General features: G+C 36.9%; 1 protein-coding gene across 1 annotated transcript in view; it reads right to left on the minus strand.

Moving 5' to 3' along the window:
* Positions 1 to 17,128, minus strand: part of SRFBP1 (serum response factor binding protein 1) — a 61,477-nt gene extending 44,349 nt beyond the window's left edge. Inside the window, 3 exon segments of the mRNA NM_001105449.2 lie at positions 3,157 to 3,229; positions 4,242 to 4,330; positions 17,049 to 17,128. Coding sequence (NP_001098919.1) covers positions 3,157 to 3,229; positions 4,242 to 4,330; positions 17,049 to 17,084 — 198 coding nt within the window. The 5' untranslated portion in view covers positions 17,085 to 17,128.
* Between the last annotated feature and the right edge of the window lie 8,918 nt (positions 17,129 to 26,046).

Raw genomic sequence — 26,046 nt, forward strand, 5'->3', positions numbered from 1 at the left:
GATCTCACATATAAATTTTCATTGTATACGAATACTTAGCATAAAGAAAATTAATGGCCTCAGAGAAGTGAAGAAAAAAAAGTTAACTGGGTATATTTAGCTGTGAGGAAATAAAGAATCTGAAAACTCATCACACATCTTTGGACCTTTTTTCCTTAGAAAGCTTCATGTTTATTATATTACCTCTTTACTGGTGGCTTAGATGGTATGGTAAAGAATCTGCCTACCAATGCAGGAGACTCAGGTTCAATCCCTGGGTCAGGAAGATCCCTTAGAGGAGGAAATGGCAACTCACTCCAGTATTCTCCCCTGGGAAATCCCATGACACAAGAGCCTGGTGGGCTATAGTTTATGGGGTTGCAACGAGTCGGACACCACTGAGCAACTAACTCATCCAATCTTTAGGAGATAGAGTCTACATATATTTCTGAAGTTCTCATTTTAATGAAGGAGCATAGTGAAATGGCTAACACTATCAACTTTGTAGTTAGTTACAACTAGATCATTACCTAACAACTATTTGACCGAGAACAAGCTGCTGAACTTCTCTAAGCCTGTTTCCTACTCTGTAAGATGGAGATAATGATATCTACTTCATGAGATTGTGAATATAAAACACACAATACAGTGCCTGGCACATAGTAAAGAATAAAAGCTAGTTATTTAACCCTTATTATTGAGAAGAAAGATTTCTTGTACATTTTTATTAATTTCATTCTATGCTTTAATTTTACTGTCTCCTTCTCTAGCTAAACAACCTAGAAATCTAAGTCAAAAAGCTACCTTAATATCCAAAGAGAAAAGAACTGTTTCAGAAGCCAGTGTATATATACCAGAATCAAAGTTAAAAGTGTGAATACTATTAGAAAAGGCAGCAAGATTTCTTTCACATTCATACATTAAAGGCTATAAAACTGGAATCTATCATTTTATAGTATCATAAAGACCAGGCAATTTTTTTCCTTGACCAGAAAAAACAAACTCTTATTTCTAAAAATATCTCAGGTTTTCTTCTTAAGGAAGTCCTCTTGCAACAAAATACCCTATTATCATAGAAAGCAAGTATAGGACAAGACCATAAAAATGTAGTGGTATATGAGCCGAGGAAAAAATTCATGTGGAAAAATGAGTAAGAAAAGGTTTTTTCTTCAAAGTTAATTGAGACTGTGAGCTTTCTGTTTTGTGACTATTTCTTTGATACTCCCATGTACATGATAAAACATTCCCTTAAGAAATTACAAATGATCTTTCAATTTAAAAATGTTTTATGTATGTGCTTCTTTTAGAAAGAAAAGTAGACCAATTTTGTAAAAGAACCATAACTGAAGAATGAAATTTGACATGCAAGGAAAGCAAACATATAGACTTACTTTTTTCTAGTTTTTATATTTAGATTTAATCCATTTTTTAAACAGCACTGTGAAAGTTGAAGGTAGAGTATCCAAATTAAACTACCCTAACCACTGACATTGACTCAAGAAATATATATACTATTAATTTTATGAATTCAAGGACTATATCAGGCAGTGAATTTTAGCTTTCTATGAGGCAACAATTCCATAGTGGTCTTTTATAAACACAAGGAAAAACAGAAACAAACAAAAACTATAATCATGACAGTAATCTTAAAAACCTATGAACTTTATCAGTAAGTCTGATTTTCTACTGCTGATGAGGTTTAAGAATTACAGAAAACAAGTTTCACATATAGATCAAATAGGACAACTTAGTCCCTAATTAACTAAATTAAATTCACTATTGAGTTATGGAAGGCATGTAGTTTAAAGATTAATGAATATCTTTTGTTTCTAAACTCCTGATACAATGCACAGAGGTTTACTGTATATAATCCATCCTTTCCACAGTAAAATAAAATCACCAATTATATAGTAGCTCAAAGCCTCTGAATAATTTAGGACTACAAAAATGACTATTCAGAAGAAATTACAGAGAAAAGTTTAGGTAAGGAATGTAATTTAGTAAGGAGCTTGGTTAAGAGAAAGTGAAAGACAACAGCACAAATCATAACTTCTTACCTTAGTGTTATCCTCAAAAATCTCTAAAGATTTTATTTCTCATAGGAATTTTATGGGAAAAAAAGTCTAGATGATGTATAAAACAAAGTGATACAAATAATAATTAAGAGTCAAATATAGAGTATTTTGAATGAATGGCTGGACAGTAAGAGTATTAAAACTTATGACATATCAAATGGATGCCATGAATTTTATGGTCCTGTGAAAAACAATACAAATTGAGGGAAAAAAGCCACAAAAACCATACCTCACACCAAAGAATCATGTCCTACATCTGTTTCTATTCAGATCAACTATGGTAACTTTGTCTTATAGGACACTTTATCATCCTTTCAAAAGGAAAAAAACAGTGAGAAGTTTTGATAATCTAACTCAATTAAAATATTGTTAGAGATTTCTCTTGCTTTTTTATCTATCTCAAAACTTAGAAGTTCTACCAAAATGTAATAGTCAAACATACATGCAAAATGACCCTGCAATTAAGGTAATTGCTGGTACCAAATGTTGTTTTTAAGTTCTTCAATAAAACAGTCTTCCAGACATTTAATAGTATGTCATTTGGTAAATGAAAGTTTCCACAAAGAACAGCGAGAAGACCTAAAAATTATGTTAGAGAAGAGTCTGGCTGAAAGAAACGAAAATACGGATCATTTTGGTCCAATACTAATTTTATTTCAAGTTACTACAGAGCTGAATAATATGGTGATGCCACCACACAAAAATTTATTGAGCTGGCAATAGGCAAAGCATGATGTCAGCCATCAATATCACCATCCACATTACCAAACAACAGGAACTTAACTTAGACTTCATGCCTAAACTTTTAGTAAAAATAAAAACCTTAGGTATGAAGCATTATTAAATATAGAAGAGTTTAATCTGGCAGTTTTGACTCAAATTAATCTAGTACTTTAACAACTTAAGTAAAAAACATAAAATAATGCAAACAAATCTAATTTTCTAAATGTAGTGCTACATTCTTCACCAAACAGATCCACACAAACAAGCCTTAGCCAACTCACAGTTATATTCAATAAATAACACCGAACACACATACACAAAATGCAGCTGACAGGAGACATGGAAACACACATATACACAACTCCGCATAAGTTCTTACCTTCATGGCACGAATTTCTTCGAGCAATCGTTGTGCTCGTCTTTGGTTTTTTAACAATGCATCTTCACTACCCCTGCAAAAGACACATTATAATACGTAGCCAGAAAAAAGCATGTATTTTAGACTAGTATCATAATAAAAAGTCCTCCATTTCTTTTGGAAAAGCTTAATAATCTCTAAATAACAAGCATTCTGTCATTCTGCACTGCCCTTTCCCCCATCCAAAACACACTCCAACTCCATCAACAAACCCAAGATTTTGGCATTATATTAATGACTATTATCACTGATAGCTTGTCTTCTAATTCCTTAATAGGAAAGCCAAATAACACTTTCCAGTCAATTAATAGCACATTGCATTTCATGTAAGCGATAAGCTTGGATACAATTAAATGAAAATTTGTTTTCTGGAATTAAATAAATACCTAAAGAAATTAAATATATAATTGTATCAGAGGAGAGCTACCTTATGAAACACACACACAAAAATAAGAAATTAACCAGAAACAAAACATGTTTGAAGACTCTGTAAGTATTCACGCTTTAAAGCATAAGAAGTATAAATAACATACTTTTGTTCTCATACTAGTGATACCAAAAATATAAAACATTATTTTTTCAAAAAAATTAAATGGAACATAATGTTTTGACAAATACTTCCAAAAGGTACTAAAGATTTCAAATTAATCAGCAATTCAAGGAATACAGTGATATAAAATCTTCATAATTGATTCAGAGTATCACTTGATTTGCTAACCTATATGAAAAACATCTTAAAAGAATAACTTCTAATAACATAAAAAATATAAATAACTTCAAAGACTTTTCAGTTTGACAAAGCCAAAAGAAGAGTTTTGAAAACAGAATTTATCCTGTCTTAAGTGAATATGTTCTGAACTATGTAAGCACATGCTGACACAGCACATTTTATCTCACTCAAGATCTATCCACATATAAAACAAAGTGCTGTAAGAGTAAGAAATTTAATTAATCCTCTAGGCCCCACCCTCAAATTTTGTAAATACTGAACAAAAACAACTTTCAACATTTTGTTAGTCACAGGACCATAACATTAAATGACTAACTTTTTTGACTTCAGTCTGCCAACACTCCTGACAAGTTTTCGGATAACCAAAACTCGGATTCTCTTCACTTCTTTTCTCATCTTCACAACCTTCAAGGAATAAAGCCAAAATTAGAGAGGGTCTTAATTCAAGAGAGAATATACCTTATAGTGCATACTAATAATGCAGAATATGCCTGCCACTTCGGCAGAGTTTCGTTTAACTGTATTTATAGCTTGATGAAATCTAACTTCTTTCGTAACAGTGAAGGAATAAGAAATAAATCAACATTCTAAACAAGTGTATGAGGACTTACGAGAAACATCTCATGATTTAAAACACAAAACAGAGCATTCCCAGTGGCTAGTGTTTTAAATTACACTTATATCTTGTTGGGTTTGGCACACAATAAACTGTGAACTCACTGAGATCAGAGACCATCATATTTATCTCTAAATCCTTGTGGTTTAAAACAAAGCTTCACCTAAAAACTGTAGGAATTTAATTTACTGAATGAGCATTTGTATTAACAAAAGCAAATGCATGAAAGTGATTTTATTTTACTTATTTTTAGCACATCCCTTTAATTTATATTTAACAAATCATTTGAAGCATAACTTGAAAAACACAAGGGCAGACACCATGCAAGCACACACAGACACTTTAAATTACTCCATTAGAGAACAATGCTGAGCTCTAAGAATCAAAAAAGCCCAAAAACAAAAAACTGTTGGCCAAGAGAAAGAACTATTCTAATGATAAACAACTACATGTTATTAGTGCAATGGGATGCTACCATTCTGAGTTCCTGTTTTCTCCATCATTGTTAAGAGGCATACATATATAATTCCTCCTGTAATGTCCTTCATCCCATTCTCCACTTTAAGAACTACATGAAATTCAGTTTGGATGTATCATTCCTGTGAAATCTTCAACGACTTCTTCAGTAGGAGAGTCATCCTCTCCCTGGAGTTGCCACTATGCCTGTAGGCAGCGCTACCACCGAACTGTCACTATTGCTCATAAAACGGTCTTTTTCTATAACCTCCCAAAGGGCAGGGCCCTTGCAATATTTACATAATGTATTCTGTGCCTTGCAAGCAAGAGTGTCTGGCATGTACAATTCTCAAAGTCTTCTTGCCAAAGTAACAGTAGTAACATCATTCTGTTTTTACAAGGCTCTTGTATTTAGCTGTTACTTTTTTACCCTTCATTAATATCATTCATCCCCTTATTCATTGACAATATGGGTGACCAACCCACAATTTCTCTCCACCATAAGTTTTGCCATTATTCTGGGTGATGCAGATGTCCCAGAATTATTAAGGTGTCCACTTGAATAATCTACCCAATATTATAGCCTCATTCCTTGATTTCCTCCTTTCTAATGGCTTAATCTGTTCCATCACAGCCACCCACTTTCATGGTCACACTGTAGTCCCTGTCATTGTTCATGATTATTCAATTTCTAAAACCAATTTAAATTCTATACACTGAGATCAAAACTGCTTTCAGCTTGCATGTTCAACCCCAGCCACCACAAAGGTGTAACGATTTCACTGGAACCACCAGTTCACTGACCCCTATTACTTTTCCTCAAATGATTAGTCCTTTTCAATTTCCTTCTCTTATCTAGTTTAGGTACATAACCAACACTTGCCAATATATTATACTCATGCCTCTGGCTAGTGTATCCTGGATAAAAACAATATTCTGAGTTCTTTATCACAGTACCCCAAGAGCCATGAAACATCTGAGATATTCTATCTACTAGATATCTATCATAATTAACCTCGAATGAGTCCTTACTCTTCTTATCATACACAAATACCTACTTTGGTCAATTCACTTTACAATCATTATTCTAAATCTGTGCCTGCTTTCCTAAAACATCTAACCTTTCTCTTCCTCTCCTTCTCAATTTGATGAAGAAAATAAACATCAGATGGGAACCATCATCTTTCTACTATTATGAATGTAAATTTACTTGCATCACCCATCCCCTCTATTAATAAAGTCATGTGCATGCTCAATCATATCCAACTCTTTGTGACCCAAAGGCTATAAGCCCGCCAGGCTCCTCTGTTCATGGGATTTTCCAGACAATAATACTGGAGTGGGTTGTCATTTCCTCCTCCAATTCCCAACCCAGGGATTAAGCCCATGTCTCCTGTGGCTTCTGCACTGGCAGGCAGATTCTTTACCACTGAGCCACCTGGGAAGCACTTAATAAAGTTACAATATAAGAAATATTACTAAACTTTTCTGAGGTTAATCTTCTAACTGTATTTTGGATCCCATTCTTTTCTGCCTTCCTAGAATGCTTACTGCAAACTATGCATTTACTCTAGCATTGTCAATCTCTTAAATGGATGTTTCTCACTCATTTTTAAAAAACTGGGGTACAGTTGCTTTACAATGCTGTGTTAGTGGTGTACAACAAAGTGAGTCAGTTACATGTGTATATATATATTTCCCTTTCCTTTTGGAGCTCCCTCCCCCCATTCCACCCATCTGGGTCACCACAGAGCACTGAGCTGAGCTCCCTGTGCTACACAACAGGTTTCCATGAGCTATCTATTTTACACATAGTAGTTTATCTATGTCAATTCCAATTTTCCAATTCATCCCCCACATCCGTCCCCACCCCTTGTCCACATTGATTTTTGATCATGTTTGAGTCATTTTCATAAAAAACAGAAACAAAACAACCTCACTACAAAGTTTACAGGAAGCATCATCTCTCTTCAACCGCCCCAGAGTCAGGCTTTTTAGAGATGTTCAAACAGATCACTCCATATATGCATGCCATACAATTCCAGTTTAATTTCCCTTTCCACCAGTCTACTAAATGCTGTCACAAAGACACCAATGACTTCTAAAAGTCCCTGAAGCCAACAGGAATTTTTCAGACTTATTTTGCTTGAAATTTCAGCAGCATTTGATACTGATGAATACTTTCTCCTTCTTAAAATACTCCCCTTTGGCTTGTATACCAGAATATTTATTTTGGTTTTCCTTCTTCCTCTCTAGCCACTTCATCTTCGTCTTCTTTGGAGACACATACACATCTAATCAGTCTTGAACTGATTAGGCCAGCTCTTCCTTTCAAGATGTATTTTTTAGCCCTAAGTGATCTTATGTGTATATACAGTTTTAATTTGCCACCAAAGAAAGATGACTCAAAAATTTCTACAATTAGCTGAGATCTCCACTTTAGCTCCAGACCTAAATGTGTAACCGCCTACTTAACATTTCAAGTATGCTTAAAAACATCTCCAACTCACACTGAACCCATGCTTTCACTCCCAACTGGATCTCTTTTTTGGTCTTTCATATTTAAGGGAATAGAACAATTTTTTCAATTATAAACCTAACTTTCTTTTCTAAATCCCTCACAATGAATCTATTACTAAGTCCTAATAATTTTATTTCCTAATTATCTGCCAAATTGTACCATTTTTCCTTCTATCTTGACTCTCTTGGCTCTCTCGGCTGAGTTACTGCCAACTAGTTTCTCAATATTGTCCTTCTCCAATCAGTTATCCACAACTCAATCAGAATACATTTTTTAACACTTAGATCTGATGTAACACCTTTACTTATCTCTCTTCAGTTCAGTGGTTTCAACTGTTCTTAGGATGGCCACAAGCACCATCTTTTAGTCCATTCTCACCATGCTTACAACTACCACCAATCTTTACATCTGCCGTCTTCTCTGTTAGGAGTACTCTTTCTCCTCATGTTAGCTTGTTAACATCTTATCTGATTTGGCCTAATTGTCATTTCTCACTAAAGTGTCTCCTGGCCTCCCTCAGAGGGTCAAAAAGTGCTTATAGAATTATCTTGACCCTTATTTTAATATTTTACTTTTAATCTGATAATGCTTAATGTGTCTTTCTCCCACTAGGCTATAAATTCCATGAAAGTAAAATATCTGGTTTTATTCAACATTGTATCTTAACAGTGAGCATAGCAGATGACACAACACATGTTCAATAAATATTTGTTAAGTAAATGAACAGAAAAGGAGCAGTGCTCCCAGTGATCATTCACTGTTTCTAAACAGTAATATTTTAACAGAATATAATCAGATTTCCACTGTCTATATTAACCTCTTTAGAATTTGTTTCAAAGTTAGATCTATTTAGGAAAAAAAAAAAAACAACATACTTGCATAAACAAAAAGCCACTGAGATGAGGTTTAAGTGCAAAATGAACTGCTACATTTCATAAGCAGCCTAATAGTGGATTATGATCCACTTCTGAAAGTCAGGTCATTCACAAAATGAATAGCAAGTGATAAATTATGCATTAAAATATATTAACAAATGTTTCCAACCGCTGTACCCTGCAGGTGCAGGAGAAGATTATCCATTTGCTAACTGCTGTTAACCAAACTTAACTAATAAACTGCAGGAAGCAGAACTGGTCCTCAGTTACATTCCAATCATGGGAAAGCTAGACTCCAATTTTAAAAATCCAATTTAAGAAGCACTATGTTTGTCATTACTGCATAAGGGAATTCTGAAAAGCAAAGGGAATGCTTCATGTGCTTAGTTTCATGCCGATGCCAAAAAATGCTTTTTTAGCCTATTAAAATTTTCAGTTATTTGGTAAGTTTAGTATACTAAAAAAATACATATATTCACTTCATATAAAAATGGAATTATTACTTTTATTTCCCTCATACTATTTGTCTCAAACACTTAGCTTTCTCCAAGCATTTAAATTTATTTTTGCACAACTGACAAACAGCTACCAGTAGCCCTTTACTTAGAATTTAAAAGGCTGCCAATTCATTTGTCACCCAGGAATTATGAAGCTGGTTGACAGATATCCCAGACATCAACAAACAGTCCTTAGACACCCAGTACTGTCAGAAGGCCAATGAACTGCTTAAGGGCAACACACTTTGGTGAATTCTTTAACCAAAAGCAAACATAACTGTGATTGTTACAAATGTGAAAAGAGTATAACACTGTTTGGGAGGAAAAGAAGGAAAGAGAAATAAAGTGAGAAAGAACAAAACAGGAATAATAATGAAATGTGCTGACAGGAAAGAGACACAATGAAAAAGAAGTAGAAGAGTGTGAAGTCAAAAACTGAAGGACAAAACTCTGCAGTGCATCATTACCAGGACTGGTAAGGCCACACTGAGTGCTTCTAAGCTGCAAAAGAATGCATTCAGTAACTGCAAGGGCACAAGAAGAAGAGTTAAGACACAAACATCCACATCCACACAAAACACACGCACTCACAGTGAGGTATCACCTAGAACCTGGGCACAGAGATGCCCTCAGTTAACCCGGTGAAACCTGAACACAGTAATGTAAACCTGGATCAACTCTTATGAAGATAGTAGAAAAATTATGATAATTAAATGAAAAGCTAATATACTTGCTCGGAGAAAGACCAAGTGAACATATGGGCAAGACTCAATATAAACACAGGAAAGGGAACCACAAAGAGCAAAAGCTGGCAGTATCTGAATCAAGAAGATTCCAGAGAAAAGTTCCCCAGCTCAGAGCCTTGGGAACTCCAATTTAGACAGGAATAACTCAATTATGGGGACAGATCTTATCACAGCCCAACACTGAATCATGCAACTAAAACCCTTGCTGTGGTAAATGTAAATGTTACTTTGAAATTATGCCTAGTTGGCTATCTGCTAGTCTGTCAATTAGCCAACCTCTTTTGGTAATGTAGTAACTTTGCTACATATATGAATTAGTGAAGTCACTCAGTCCTGTCTGACTCTTTGCAACCCCATGGACTGTCTCCCCCATGGGCTGTAGCCTACCAGGCTCCTCTGTCCATGGGATTTTCCAGGCAAGAGTACTGGAGTGGGTTGCCATTTCCTTCTCAAGGGGATCTTCCTGACCCAGGGATCAAACCCAGGTCTCCCTCGTTGAAGGCAGACGCTTATCTGTCTGAGCCACCAGGGAACCACATATCATACTGTATAAATGCAGTATCATAATATGTATCATTCTACAAGTTACTTTTTCACCTAACACTATTTTCAAAGTTTATCCATAATACATATAGATGTCTTGCATTGATCTAAAATATAGTACACTGCTTATGCTTTGTTTACATAATATATGAATTAATTTATAACACAAACACATGGTTATTAGAAAACAATTATTCAAAGTTCCAGCTGGTGTGGAGAAGCTTGCAGTGCCAAGAAAAATCTGAGTATTCCTCTGTTTTGTAAGACACATTAAAACTTCTTTTTACTCATTACTTAGGGCTTCCCCAATAGCTCAGTTGGTAAAGAATCCACCTGCGATGCAGGAGACCCTGGTTCAATTCCTGGGTCAGGAAGATCTGCTGCAGAAGGGATAGGCTACCCACTCCAGTATTCTTGGGCTTCCCTTATGGCTCAGCTAGTAAGAATTCACCAGCAATGCGGGAGACCTGGGTTCAATCCCTGGGTTGGGAAGATTCCCTGGAGAAAGGAAAGGCTACCCATTTCAGTATTCTGACCTGGAGAATTCCACGGATTGTATACTCCACGTCGTCACAAAGAGTCAGACACGACTCAGCAACTTTCACTTTCATTTTTCACCTGTCAGACTAGCAAATACAAAAGAATATAACACATTCTGCTTGTGAGACTTTGAGCAGGCACTCATGCACTGCTGGTCGGAATGCAAATTGGTATACTCCTGGGGGAAACTGGCAATATCTAACAAAATCCCACTTCCAGGAATCTGTCCAGAAGACATACCTCCAGCTACAGAAGAAGGCTACACACAAGACTACTCAATGTGGCATTCTTACAAAATGTTGCATAAGAGAGAAAATATCGGATATAAACAAAGCATAAGCAATGTACTATTTTAGATCAACGGAGGGATCTATATGTATTATGGATAAACTCTGAAAACACTGTTAGGTGAAAAAGTAACTTTTAGAATAATGCATAGTATGGTAACTGCATTTATACAGTATGATATCACACATGTAAAGTGTAATACTATACACTGGTTATGTATATGGGTATATGTTACAAAAACTATAAAATACATATGAGAAAACACAGAGAATAAGTAATGTTTACTTCTAATGTGGAAAGGAAGGTAGGTGGAATCAAGCATTATGATATGACAACATACTGATATTTGCTAAATATAGGAAGTAGATTACAAGGATATTTTTTGTATCATTTTTCCATACATTTACACTATTTCATAGTTAATAACATTAACTACAGTTTTATACAGAGGACTTCTAATTTGACCAATTGGATGATATCTTATTACTGAATTATATCTTTTATTTCTGATGAGCAACAATTTAAAAATTCTAGCGTGCTTGGTGATTGTCTACAACTTAATCATGACTGAGTATATGCTGCCACCTAGCCTAATTTCCTAGAACTGTTAAAGAACTGAACAGAAAATGATTCTCTTATACTGAACCTAGTTTAGTATTTCAGTAAAGAATTATTTAAAAAGTTATCACATATTTAATTATGAAACTGGAGCTTTGCAACTTCAAAAACATATACAAAATTAGTTTTTGACAATAAGCCTTTGCAAATCAGCTTGTTCTCTGTCATTTTAGTTTCTACTATCTTAAAGGACATGGAAAGCAATTTTTAAATAGACTCCTTGATAATCTGCTATCAAGAATAAAATAATGTCAGTTTCATATAGAAGCCCTTGGTCCTCCTATGGAATTAAAGTACTTTACCATATTAGAATGTTTCACTTTCTAATTCTCATTTTTATATATCATTGCAGCCTAAAGAAACAGATGACTAGAGAAAATCCAGCTCTAGATTCGCAAATTCTTTATCCAGTAAATGCCTTGGCACTATTGTTTTCAATTATACATCCCTTTTCTGGTTCTAATGGTAAGGGAGAAAGAAGTTTACACTTAGAAGATTTCTCCCCCTCATTTGAACATTAAGTGATTCAAGTTGAGCTATTCATACTTTTATCTGCCCAGTAAGTATATAGTACCTATTATTACCCATACACAAGGAACTATGTTAGAGATTAGGGAAGCTACTATAATAAATCAGTTAAATATTCTCTCTTCAAAGTCCACATGAGTACTTTTGAAGATAAAATATGCAACAAATAATCATAAGATTAAGTAAAAAGTGATTATTTTATTTTTTTAAAAAGTAAAGGTAGGAGCTTATATTCTTTCAGAAGACTACATGTATTTTAAGAACCTAGAGTCAGGAAGTGTTCTGTAACTGTTAGCTGTCAGCCTTGGAAAACAACTGGGGAAAAAAAAAAGAATTAGGGCTGAACACATTGAAAGTTCGCATAATATAATAGTTGTGTCTGCAGTCAGGCTTTTATTTTTACAAAAGACATTCTGGGAAATTAAATATACTGTAAATTAGCTGGCCATATAAGTTTTTAAAAGAAAAGACTATAACCTCTGCCCCCCAGAGACAGGCATAATAAGCACAACAAATTGCACATAATTTCAGGCAGTTATATGATCCCTGAAATCTTCCTGAATCTCAGTTATAGGAGAGCTAATTATTCAGTTATCAAGGATCAAAAAAACGATGTCTCAAGTTACTCAGTCAACACACAGGCACTGCGGATATGATGGTGAGCAAAAATTTAGTCAGGTAGAGGGCATAAGAAATCTCTCATGTTCACATGCCCCTCATATTAAGCAATTCTTACAAATGCTAAAATGAAGTAAATAGTGCTACAAAAGCTCACAAAAGGAGCAAATGGAAGTCAAGAACCATTTCCCTGATAAAGCAACAAAAAAGTATAGAATGTACTGAGAGGAAAAGGAGCTATGGATAAAAGGAATACCATCTATGCACATGGTAGGGCTATGACTGACAAGGAGGAAAGCCAGTGTGGCTTAAGTACAGTGCCTGAGGCAGGTGAGGGGTGTGGTGTAATAGTGGAGAGATTGGCCTTCTTTAGATTGGTCTTGACCAAAAGCAACAGGAAGCCACCACATCAGTTTTAAGCAAGAAAACACATGATTATGCATGTTTTTAAGATCACGCTTCATCTGTACTACAGAGATGAGATTAGAAGATGGGTCAAGTAGTTGGGAGGCAATGACAGTAGTTCTGCTGGGAGATATAGCTTGGATTTGGATAGTGAGGATGAAGGAAAACCTACAGGGGTGGGATGGGGGTGGGAGGGAGGCTCAAGAAGGAGGGGGCTGATTCGAGTTGTTGTATGGCAGAAACCAATACAACACTGAAAAGCAATTCTCCTCCAATTCAAAATAAACAAATTTTTTTTAAAGGGGGAAAATGTAATGGAAAGACATGAAAGAAAACAGTGAATTTGAACTCTTTTTCATATATATATATTTCTTCCTTAAAGAACTTAATTCATTTAACCAATTTCCTATGAGATTATTTCTCTTCGTTTCCATTAAGCTATTTTATAGTAATGACATTAGCCATTTATCTGTCGTATCTACTGTATTTTTCTTCTAACTGGTTGTCTCATTTCTTCCCCCTGGGTTTTTGAATTTTTATGTAAGCAATATGTTTTTCCCTTTGTAGTCATTGTCCTATTAATTTTAAATTATAACACTCTTCTTCCACCATCACCACTTTGTCTTTTTTCCCCTACTTTCATATTATAACATATAAGATTTACTTCAGTATGGGATGTATAAACTTACTAATTTGATTAGTTCATTCACTTATCCAGCAAACATTCATATACCACACATGGCGCAGGTGATAGACCCACACACAAAAAGAGAGAAACAGGTAAACAAATGCTTTCAGGGTAGAGAGCATCCTGGTTGCATAAAGAATGGACACCTAGCTCATACCGAGATGAATTGGTGACGACATCCTAAAGGTCAAATTTTAACTGTTCTGAAGAGGGCTGGAAAGTAGCTAAAAGGAAAAAGAAAGAACCTTTAAGTGAAGAGTAAAGTAAATGACTGTCACCACTCTTCAGAGTAATTTCAAAATCGAACAGGAAACTCACTAGTATTTGCAGTGAATTTCCAAGGACATCACTCAGATTACGGGCTTTTATATCTCACCTGTAATCTAACAGGAAAAAAGACCACCAAATGCTTTCTGTAATTAGCACGAGATTAATGTATGGTTATTAATATAAACCAAATACCTTCAAGAGTTCTCTTCAATATACCCTGTTGTCTACTGTCAAGTGAAATGCAGACTTATTAACCTGGCAGTAAGACAGTAACGTGGGCCTTAGGAAGCCTCACTACGAACAAAGCTAGTGGAAGTGATAGAATTCCAGTTGAGCTATTTCAAATCCTAAAAGATGAAGCTGTGTAAGTGCTGCACTCAATAGGCCAGCAAATTTAGAAAACTCAGCAGTGGCCACAGGACTGGAAAAGGTCAGTTTTCATTCCAATCCCAAAGAAAGGCAACGCTCAAACTACTGCACAATTGTAGTCATCCCACATGCTAGCAAAGTAATGCTTAAAATTCTCCAAGCCAGGCTTCAACAGTACATGAACCCTGAACTTCCAGATGTTCAAGCTGGATTTAGGGAGAGGAACCAGAGATCAAATTGACAACATCTGCTGGATCACAGAAAAAGCAAGAGAGTTCCAGAAAAACATCTACTTCTGCTTTATTAACTACACCAAAGCCTTTGACTGTGTGGATCACAACAAACTGTGGAAAATTCTTCAAGAGAGGGCAATACTGGACCACCTGATCTGCCTCCTGAGAAATCTGGAGCTCAGGAAGCAACAGTTAGAACCGGACATGGAACAAACTAGTTCCAAATAAGGAAAGGGGTATGTCAAGGCTGTATATTGTCACCCTGCTTATTTAACTTATATGCAGAGTACATCATGAGAAACACTGGGCGGGGAGAAGCACAACCTGGAATCAAGATTGCCAGGAGAAATATCAACAACCTCGGATATGCAGATGACACCACCCTTGTGGCAGAAAGTGAAGAACTAAAGAGCCTTTTGATGAAAGTGAAAGAGCAGAGAGAAAAAGTTGGCTTAAAGCTCAACATTCAGAAAACGAAGATCATGGCATCTGGTCTCATCACTTCATAACAAATAGATGGGGAAACAATGGCAATAGTGGCTGACTTTATTTTGGGGGGCTCCAAAATCACTGCAGATGGTTACTGCAGCCATGAAATTAAAAGACGCTTACTCCCTGGAAGAAAAGTTATGACCAAGCTAGACAGCATATTAAAAAGCAGAGATATTACTTTGCCAACAAAGGTCCATCCAGTCAAAGCTATGTTTTTTCCAGTGGTCATGTATGGATGTGAGAGTTGGACTATAAAGACAGCTGATCACTGAAGAATTGATGCTTTTGAACTGTGGTGCTGGAGAAGACTCTTGAAAGTCCCCTGGACTTCAAGGTCCAACCAGTCCATCCTAAAGGAAATCAGTCCTGAATATTCATTGGAAGGACTGATGCTATGCTGAAACTCCAAATGCTTAGGCCACCTAATGTGAAGAACTGACTCATCTGAAAAGACCAATGCTGGCAAAGACTGAAAGCGGGAGGAGAAGGTGAGGACAGAGAATGATAGGGTTGGATGGCATCACCGACTCAATGGACATGAATTTGAGTCAACTCCAGGAGTTGGTGATGGACAGGGAAGCCTGGCATGCTTCAGTCCATGGGGTTGCAGAGTCTGACACGACTGAACAACTGAACTGAAGACAGTAATACACTAGCTTTATTTCCTACTTCATCTCACAAGTTCTCATGAGTAGAGTGTTCTTTACTCCTGTATAACTCAAGGTGTTTCCCACTTCCACTTCCCCCACTCCCCGATACTTTTAGAGAATTTAATATGCTTTATATAAAAACATAATTCTCAACCATTGCCATATTTATATTACCTTTTTTTCTTTTAACACCAAAAACATCCTTTCTTCGCCTATGTGTCCCTCTGGCTAGAATGCCTTCTTTCCCCTTCATTGAATCACTAAATGCAATCTTGTGTAAGATCCTTAAAGATCAAGACCAAATATCACTCATTTCATTTTGCTTTCTTTGGAAACTTTTCTGCACTAAGTATCTTTTTTTTTTTCCTGTGAGTATTCTGTATCATTGATGGATGCTGATTACCCTTTCCTACCTGAAAACAGGTTGGTTAAAAACAGAAAGTATGTCTAAAGAGCAGACACATAACCACTGAATAAATACGAAGAACTTCCTTTGCTGGAGCTGTAAAGTCTTAACTGACCCCCGCTTTCCAGCCTACTTCAATTCTTCGATGACTTTTGAATTTCCTGAATAGAACCAGAAACCAGAAAGGGGATAATGACAGAAACGGTAAGCTAGTAAAATTAACCCGTAAGGGTGGAGGTGATGAGGGCAAATGTCTGATAAGACTGGATTTAAGAGAGTTGAGATGAAAACTTGGGGGCAGCAAGTATTAAAATTTTGCTGCAAATGGTAGCAGAGAAATGGAACAAAAGCTGAAGGAAGAAATGAGGTACTGAGGAAGCATTCATCCTTATAAATGATACGGTCTCATTCAAGACGAGCAATTTCCTAGGAAAAGCCACCGCTCTCAACCTCTCAAGGAAAGTACTACCATGAGCTTCCTTTTACAGACGGTTACTGAATAGAGAAATTAAATGATCTTCCCAAGGTCCATGGAAAAAAATTCAAGACAACCGACAGCCAAAGACATTTCAGTCACCTAGAAACCAGGAGGTGGAAGAGTACGGGTGGGGAGTTACAGCTGTCAGTTCTCAGAGTTTCGGAAAATCCGCCTGAGCCATCAGGCGCACTTCCCGCTTCGTCCCAGACCCTTCCAAAAGACGCAGAAAAGCCGTCCTGAGGCCCCCAAAGATCAGCCCCACACGTTTCCAGACCTCCGTGCTCACCTCATTATTGAGGTTCAAAGTCTCCGGCTCGGCCATGGTAGCTCTTAGCAGAAGATCCGCTGCTGCCGCATGTGAACTGTAGCTGCCGGAACGCGGATGCGTCCTCACGCCCCCAACGGCGGCCTCAGTGGCCCAAAATGCATCCGCCTTCTGCTCAAGCAGACGCGTAAGTAAAAGGTATACTGACTTTGAGGGGAGGAGCGGAAGTGACGAAGAACAACTTCCTGCGTAGAGTGCGCCGTACCGGATTTGCGTGTTCCTATGGAAACCAGGCAGGCCGGTGGCTGAGAGGGTGTTCCGCAAGTAATTGCCTTCTTCAGAAGTTTTTCAAGATGCTGATTTTCTTATATTCCTTTGCAGAATGGTTCCAGCTTTGTAAGGACCTTGTTTTTCTTGTCTCAATGGGAATGAAAACCTTTATGAAAGGATCACTTGAGCGACCAGTTTTGCCCCGAATTTTTACCTAGCTTCTGTGAAGATTTCTGCGTTTTTGACAAGCACCTTTGTTAGATTCACCTTTTTTCCTATCCTCACGGTATAGGCATGGTCATATTTTTCTGCACACTGAAAGGTTTAAATTTATATAGAGAACATATAAGCAAAACCAGGATGTACAGTTGCTGCTGCTTGTGAAAATGGCTGTTTTGAAGTATAATGTGCATGCAGAGAACCAAGGAGTGAGTCGGAATTAAATAACATTATTAATAGTTAACGCCTGGTGGTATTGAGCTTTATAAGGGGTCCAGTACGTGTATTATCTCTAAAATAGTCAAATCTAAAGAGATAGGAACTATTATTCTTATTCTACAGATTTGGAAACTAACTTTTGAGGAACCAAGTGTCTTACCAAGAGTTGCCCAGCTGGAGCCCACCACTGCTACAGGACCTCAGGGCTGGTGACATAATTTGAGGGGCCCAGGGCAAAATGAAAATGCAGGACACCACTCCCCAACCCCGTTCCCCGCCCCTGGCCCAATTCAAAAAGTGGGGGAAAGTTTCTTTTCTTCTGTGGTGTCTTTTGACCTGTCATGTGCTTTTTATTTGGTGTTTAATGTGGTGCTTCTTCAAGCAACAGGGATGCCTTGGGGCTAGTGCACACCTTCACAGGTGCCTGGAACCCATGTTTGAGGACCCAGGGAGGGGTTCCTGTACTGGACCAAGATGGCAGCAATTGCCAGGCAGAGACTGGGAAGTAGGAAGCCAGAGAATCCGAATGGGAGTATGTGATAGGAAAGACCACACTGATCTGAGACTAAACTCTTGACATATGTTCCATTGTCCCACTGGATTTCACTTAACAAAACTCAAATTCTCAAACTTATTAAGAATTTCAAAACTGTAATGAAAGAAAATTTAAACCAGGCCCCCTTCTGAGGTTCTGCCCAAGAAGAGGGTGCTGTGTAGAGTCTATGCTCTTGACTCCTGAGTCTGTATTCAGTTTACAACTTAGTCTTGTCTTTGGATTGGTATTCTTTAATGTATGATTTGGGCACAGTTGGATTAACCCTGGCTTTCTGTTTGACTAGTGTTGTGTAAAGGTAGTTTTTGTATTCATAAATCATATGCTGAAATTGTAGTTATCTTCATATTCAGCTAGTTCTTCTTATCAAAACTGATCTCCTGGAGTGAAGGGGCTTTTCACCCCAGTTGGGGAGTAGGCACTTCAGGCATAAAATATATAGGAAAGGATGTTTTAAAGATAAATGTAGAGCTTATGGGAAATCTGTCTTCTAATTCAGGAAAAATGTGTTTTTAGTATGATTCCATAATGCTTTAAAATTATTTTTATTTACAGTTTTCTACTTTTATTTTGAAATTTTTTATGTACTGTTTATTCTTTTATGTGATCAATTCAGTTTAATTCACTCAGTCATGTCCGACTTTTTGTGACCCAATGGACTTCAGTACAGCAGGCCTCCCTGTCCATCACCAATGCCCGGGGTTTACTAAAACTCATTTCCATTGAGCTGGTGATGCCATCCAACCATCTCATCCTCTGTCATCCCCTTCTCCCACCCTCAATCTTTCCCAGCATCACGGTCTTCTCAAATGAGTCAGTTCTTCACATCAGGTGGCCAAAGTATTGGAGTTTCAGCTTCAGCATCAGTCTTTCCAGTGAACATTCTGGACTGATTTCCTTTAGGATGGACTAGTTGGATCTCCTTGCAAGTCCAAGGGACTCTCAAGAGTCTTCTCCAACACCACAGTTCAAAAGCATCAATTCTTTTGCACTCAGCTTTCTTTATAGTCCAACTCTCACATCCATACATGACTACTAGAAAAACCATAGCCTTGACTAGATGGACCTTTGTTGGCAAAGTAATGTCTCTGCTTTTTAATATGCTGTCTAGGTTGGTCATAACTTTTCTTTCAAGGAGTAAGCATCTTTTAATTTCATGGCTAGCACCACATGGCTAATTTTATGTGATAAGCTCTCAGTAAACTTAGATATCATTTTTAAAGTGACTAGTAGTTTTTCATTGTCCTTGCTGTATCACTTCCTTATCTATCCAGCTCTGTCTTTTGATGCTGCAATCTCAAAATTTTTGATTCTTTACAAAGGTGATTCTAGTAATGAATATTTCCTCTAATAATGTATTAATATTTATGTTAATCAGGCTACATGTTTCTGTAGAAAGCAGTACCTACTTGTTTTATTTTTGAAGAACTGAGCTGGATCAGTTAAATGCTGTCAGAGATATGAAACAGCAATAGTATTACCATTAAAAGCAACTGGTATGAGACCTCTTTTGTCTTTATTACAGTGTTCCATTTAATGGAAGTAAGGATTCCCAAACGTATACAATGGGGACTCAAGTTTTCTAACTTGAAGTTTCTTAAGACTTTATCAGATTCCACTGTATTTGTCTACTCAGGCTACAACAAAATAGCACAGACTGGGTGACTTAAACAACAGAAATTTCTTTTCTTACATTTGCTAAAACTTCTAATATATTCTACATCATTCCTGATTTTAATGGGAATAGCTTTAATATTTTACCATTTGAAGTGACATTTTGTGTTTGTTGTAGTGAATAGTTTAATAAAACTCAGGTAGTTTTCTTGTATTTGTCTAGCCTTTTTTTTTTTTTGATATGTAGAAGTGGTTGATGAAAAAAGAAAATGCTTTTTCAATTTCTTTTGTTTTGATCATACAGTGTGTTTTTCCCTTTAAAGCATTTCCCCCACATATGTTCTAATTTTATTGTGGCCTTTGGAAAAGTATAGGTGTGGACCTTAGCATCAGGCCTGCCTGTATGTGGACCCTAGCAGTAAGCCTGCTCATCTGTGTCTCATGCACAGCCCTCACCAGCCATCCTTCCTGTGGACCCTGCCAGTAGGCTCACCCAGGATCTCTGGGCAGTTTGCCTGGTAAATGACTTTCCTGTGAAGCCAGATTGGAAAGTCTATTAGAGGACAATGCAAGGCTACTATGATAATGGAAATCAAGGAAACATGATACCACCAAAGAAGCAAAATAAAGATCAAGTAACCGACCCTAAGGAAATGGTGACTAGCAATTTTCCTGACAGAGAATTCAAAATAATCATCTTATATTAACCTCAGTGAGCTAAAAGAGAGCAGACACATAAAACGAAATATCATCAAGAAAACAATATATTAATAAAATGAGAAATTCAACGTCTTTTCATGATAAAAACTCTCAACAAATTGGGTATAGCAGAAATGTACCTCAGCATAATAAAATCCATGTGTAACAAGCCCAAAGCTAACAGCTGAATGGTTGAAAACTTTTCGTCTGATGTCAGGAATGAGACAAGGATGCTCACTCCCACTATTCCTATGCAACACAATACTGGAAATCCTAGCCAGAACAATTTGGCAAGAAAAGGAAATAAAGGGCACCAAAATTAAAAAAGAAGAAGTAGAATGATTTCTGTTTGCAGATGACATGATCTTATGTGTAGAAACCTTGAAAATTCCACACACATAAAAAGTGGACTAATAATATACACATTCTGTAAAGTTTCAGGATAAAAATCAACAAATAAAAATTGTGTTTCTGTACACTTAACAATGTTCTATCCCAAAAGCAAATTAAGAAAACAATCCCATTTAAAATAGCAGAAGAAAGAATAAGATATTTAAAATAAATGTAATCAAGGCGGTGTGAAACTTGTACACTAAAAACTATAAAACACTGATGAAAGAAATTAAAGCAGGGCAAATAAATGAAAAGACGATCCTGTGTCTATGGACTGGAAAAATAAATATTGTTAAAATGCCCATACTACCCAAAGCAAATTCAATGCTTTTAAATAGAAAAAACAATCCTAAAATGCATATGGAATTATTAAAGACCCTAAATAACCAAAACAATTTTGAGCAAGAATAATAAACCTGGAGGCATCACCCATCCTTTTCAAAATGTACTACAAAGCTACAGTAATCACAACAGTATGGAAACAGTATGGTAAAAGCAGGCACGCACACACTCACACACGGAACAGAATAAATATTCCAGGGATAAGCCCACACATAGAGTCGATTGATTTTTTTTACAAAGATGCCAAGAATATACACTGGGGAAAAGATTTAAAAAAGAAAGACTCTTTTAAAACTCTCACAATAAATGGTGTTGTGAAAACTATATCTACCTGCAAAAAAGACCTTAAACCACAAAAGTCCTTAAACCAACAAAACATAAGGAAAAAGCTTCTTGACACTGGCCTTGGTAATGATATTGGATATATCACCTAAAAGTTCAGGGAAGTGTTGATAAGTAGTATTACAGCAAACTGAAAAGCTGCAAAACAAAGGAAATCATCAAAATTAACATGCTAAGTCACTTCAGTTGTGTCTGACTCTGTGCAACCCCATAGATGGCAGCCCACCAGGCTCTCCTGTCCCTGGGATTCTCCAGGCAAGAACACTGGAGTGGGTTGCCATTTCCTTCTCCAATGCATGAAAGTGAAAAGTGAAAGTGAAGTCGCTCAGTCGTGTCCGACTCTTAGCGACCCCATGGATTGCAGCCTAACAGGCTCCTCCGTCCATGGGATTTTCCAAGCAACAGTACTGGAGTGGGGTGCCATTGTAACTCACAAAATGGGAAAATTTCAGACCATACATCTGATAAAGGGTTAATATTTGAAAGTTATACGACTCAATACCAAAAGGAAAACAGCCCAAGTTTAAAAAAAAAAAAAATGGGCAAAGGACCTGTATAGACATGTCTCCAAAAAAGACATACAGATAACCAGCATGTATGTGAAAATATGTTTAACATCAATAGTCATCCCGGAAACACAAATCCAAATCACAGTGAGATATCACCTTGCATCTGTTAGGATTTCTATAAACAAAAAACAGAACATAACAAATATTGGTACTAATGTGTAGAAAAAGGAACCCTTACACATTGTGGGAATGTAAATTGAGGCAGCCAATGTTTACTGCAGCATTATTCACAGTAGCCAAGACAAGGAAGCAACTTAAATGTTCATCAGTGGATTACTGGAAAATGAAAATGCGATTCACACAAGCACAAAGATATTACTCAAGTTTTAAAAAGAAGGAAATTCTGCCATTTGTAATAACATGGTTGAACCTGGAAGACATCATACTAAGTGAAATAAGCCAGACACAGAAAGACAAATACTACATAATTTCAGTTTAGCCACTCAATCATGTCCGACTCTTTGTGACCCAATGGACTGCAGCACACCAGGCTTCCCTGTCCATCACCAAGTCCGGGAGCTTGCTCAAACTCATGTCCATTGAGTTGGTGACGCCATCCAACCAACTCATCCTCTGTCAGCTCCTTCTCCTCCTGCCTTCAGTCTTTCCCAGAATCAGGGTCTTTTCTAAGGAGTCAGTTCTTTGGATCAGGTGGTCAAAGTATTGGAGTTTTACCTTAACATCAGTCCTTCCAATAAATATTCAGGACTGATCTCCTTTAGGATGGACTGGTTGGATCTCCTTGCAGTCCAAGGGACTCTCGAGTCTTCTGCAACACCACAGTTCAAAAGCATCAATTCTTTGGTACTCAGCTTTCTTTGTAGTCCAGCTCTCACATCCATACATGACAACTGGAAAAACCATAACTTTGACCAGATGGACCTTTGTCAGCAAAGTAATGTCTCTGCTTTTTAATATGCTGTCTAGGTTGGTCATAACTTTCCTTCCAAGGAGTAAGCGTCTTTTAATTTCATGGCTGCAATCACCATCTGCAGTGATTTTAGAGCCTCCCAAAATAAACTCTCTCACTGTTTTCATTGTTTCCCCATCTATTTGCCATAAACTGATGGGACCAGATGCCACGATCTTAGTTTTTTGAATGTTGAATTTTAAGCGAGGTTTTCACTCTCCTTTTTCATTTTCATCAAGAGGCTTTTTAGTTGTTCTTCTTCACTTTCTGCCATAAGGGTGATGTCATTTGTGTATCTGAAGTTATTGTATTTCTCCCGGCAATCTTGATTCCAGCTTGTGCTTAATCCAGCCCAGCGTTTCTCATGATGTACTCTGCATATAAGTTAAGTAAGCAGGGTGACAATATACAGCCTTGATGTACTCCTTTCCCGATTTGGAATCAGTCTATTGTTACATGTCTAGTTCTAATTGTTGCTTCTTGATCTGCATACAGATTTCTCAGGAGGCAGGCAGGGTGATCTGGTATTCCCATCTCTTGAAGAATTTTCCACAGTTTGTTGTGATCCACACTGTCAAAGGCTTTGGCATAATAAATAAAGTAGAAGTAGATGTTTTTCTGGAACTCTCTTGCTTTTTCTATGATCCAAGGGATGTTGGCAATTTAATCTCTGCTTCCTCTGCCTTTTCTAAACACGGCTTGAATATCTGGAAGTTAACACTACGTAATACTACTTACATCAGGAATCTAAAACTGTCAGACTCATAGAAGCGGAATAGAATCATGATTGCCAGAGGCTGGAGGGAGGGAAAAGTGGGAAAGTATTAGTCAAAAGGCACAAAGTTTTAGTTATACAAAATAAATAGGTACTATGTATGATGCTTGGAGAAGGCAATGGCACCCCACTCCAGTATTCTTGCCTGGAAAATCCCATGGACGGAGGAGCCTGGAGGGCTGCAGTCCATGGGGTCGCTGAGGGTTGGACGTGACTGAGCGACTTCACTTTCACTTTTCACTTTCATGCATTGGAGAAGGAAATGGCAACCCACTCCAGGGTTCTTGCCTAGAGAATCCCAGGGATTGGGGAGCCTGATGGGCTGCCGTCTATGGGGTCTCACAGAGTCGGACACGATTGAAGTGACTTAGCAGTTAGCATGGATGATGCTAAAGCTGAAACTCCAGTACTTTGGCCACCTCATGTGAAGAGTTGACTCATTGGAAAAGACTCTGATGCTGGGAGGGATTCAGGGCAGGAGGAAAAGGGGACGACAGAGGATGAGATGGCTGGATGGCATCATCGACTCGATGGACGTAAGTTTGAGTGAACTCCGGGAGTTGGTGATGGACAGGGAGGCCTGGTGTGGGGCAATTCATTGGGTCACAAAGAGTCGGACACGACTGAGCGACTGAACTGAACTGATTTACTATACAGCATAGTTCTTACAGTTAACAATACATTATTGTATGTTTAAAATTTGCCAAGAGGATGAATCTTGAAAACATTTTAGTGTTTTTATCATCAGAACAATAATAAAAAGGACAGGAGGAAACTATTGGAGGTGATGGATATTTTAATGGCATAGATTGTGTTGATGGTTTCACAGTATATACGTCTCTCCAAAGTCATCAAGTTGTATATATTAATTATTTACAGCTTTTTGTATGTCAATTATGCCTCAATACTTTTTTTTTCTTTTTTTTTTTTAGAAAAGACAGCTATGGTGTATAAAAAAGTAGAGAGAAATGCTACACCTTTCTCTCACTTGAATAAGTGGATAAAGAGAACTTAATATTGAAATACCTGTCAGTTTTTGAAAGCATGTTGTTTACAATCTTTAGTACTTGAACTATTATTATTAATTCACCTCACCACAGATTCCAACACAACCGAGTATTTCAATCCCAGGTTAAGAACCACTGCATTAAGTTTCTCAGTTATTCTGGCTCTGCACTTTCAATCCTCTATCCCCTGGATGGCAGTGTTGTTCTCCAAATTTCACATTACAATAGAAATTTGACATCTTAAAGAAAGCCATCTGAATAAATGGCTTATGATGATAGCATTTTTGACTTAAAAGGAAAAGAGATGGATGCCTCAGATTTTATATTTTTAATGCTCTGGTATCAATTTTTAATTTGAAGTGAATTACCAGGCAATAATAAATCCTCAAATTGAGCCACTAATGGATGTATTTGATTCAATGTTTTATATACATAACATACTGAAGAGACAAGTAGTTGGCAAGTCACTAGACTAATATATTTATTTACTAAGTCAATCCTCCAGTCTAACAGATTTTTTTTTCCCCTAAATTGCATGTCAATGTTTATGGAATATTTTGGTTAGATTTGTTACTTTATATCTCTGGAAAATTTAAAGAAAAGTTTCTGTTGTAGGAATTTTAGGTCTTAGAAAATTTTAAAATAGCTAGTTAATATTATGTAGTCAAGTTTTACAAAATCTGAAGGGATGGAGTTTAGCAGTTTAGCACTTTGTCTAAGAGCTTTGGCTGTGGAATCAGACTGATATCAAATTCTAATTCTGTCTTAGTAGCTATATGCCCTTGGGCAAATTATATCAGCTCTCTGTGACAAGATTTCTTTATTTATAAAAATGGGAATGATAATCACCCTCACAAGATTGTTGTTTAAATGAAAACACAATCTAGAGTTGAATATTTACCTCTCAATAATTTAATCTGCTATTAGTTTCCATTATCCAAATTGATCTTGACAGTGACTTTGGAAGATAGGCTTGGTACATATGAAGAGTGCATGTCTAATGAATAAGAAATATGCCTGAGATCAAAGAGGTAATAAGAGGGCAATCCAAGTATCTTGACATAAAATTGATGGTGGCAGTTTTACAACAACTGTATATGAATGTAT

Source organism: Bos taurus, chromosome 7, assembly GCF_002263795.3.
Source record: "Bos taurus isolate L1 Dominette 01449 registration number 42190680 breed Hereford chromosome 7, ARS-UCD2.0, whole genome shotgun sequence".
Classification (NCBI taxonomy): Eukaryota; Metazoa; Chordata; class Mammalia; order Artiodactyla; family Bovidae; genus Bos; species Bos taurus.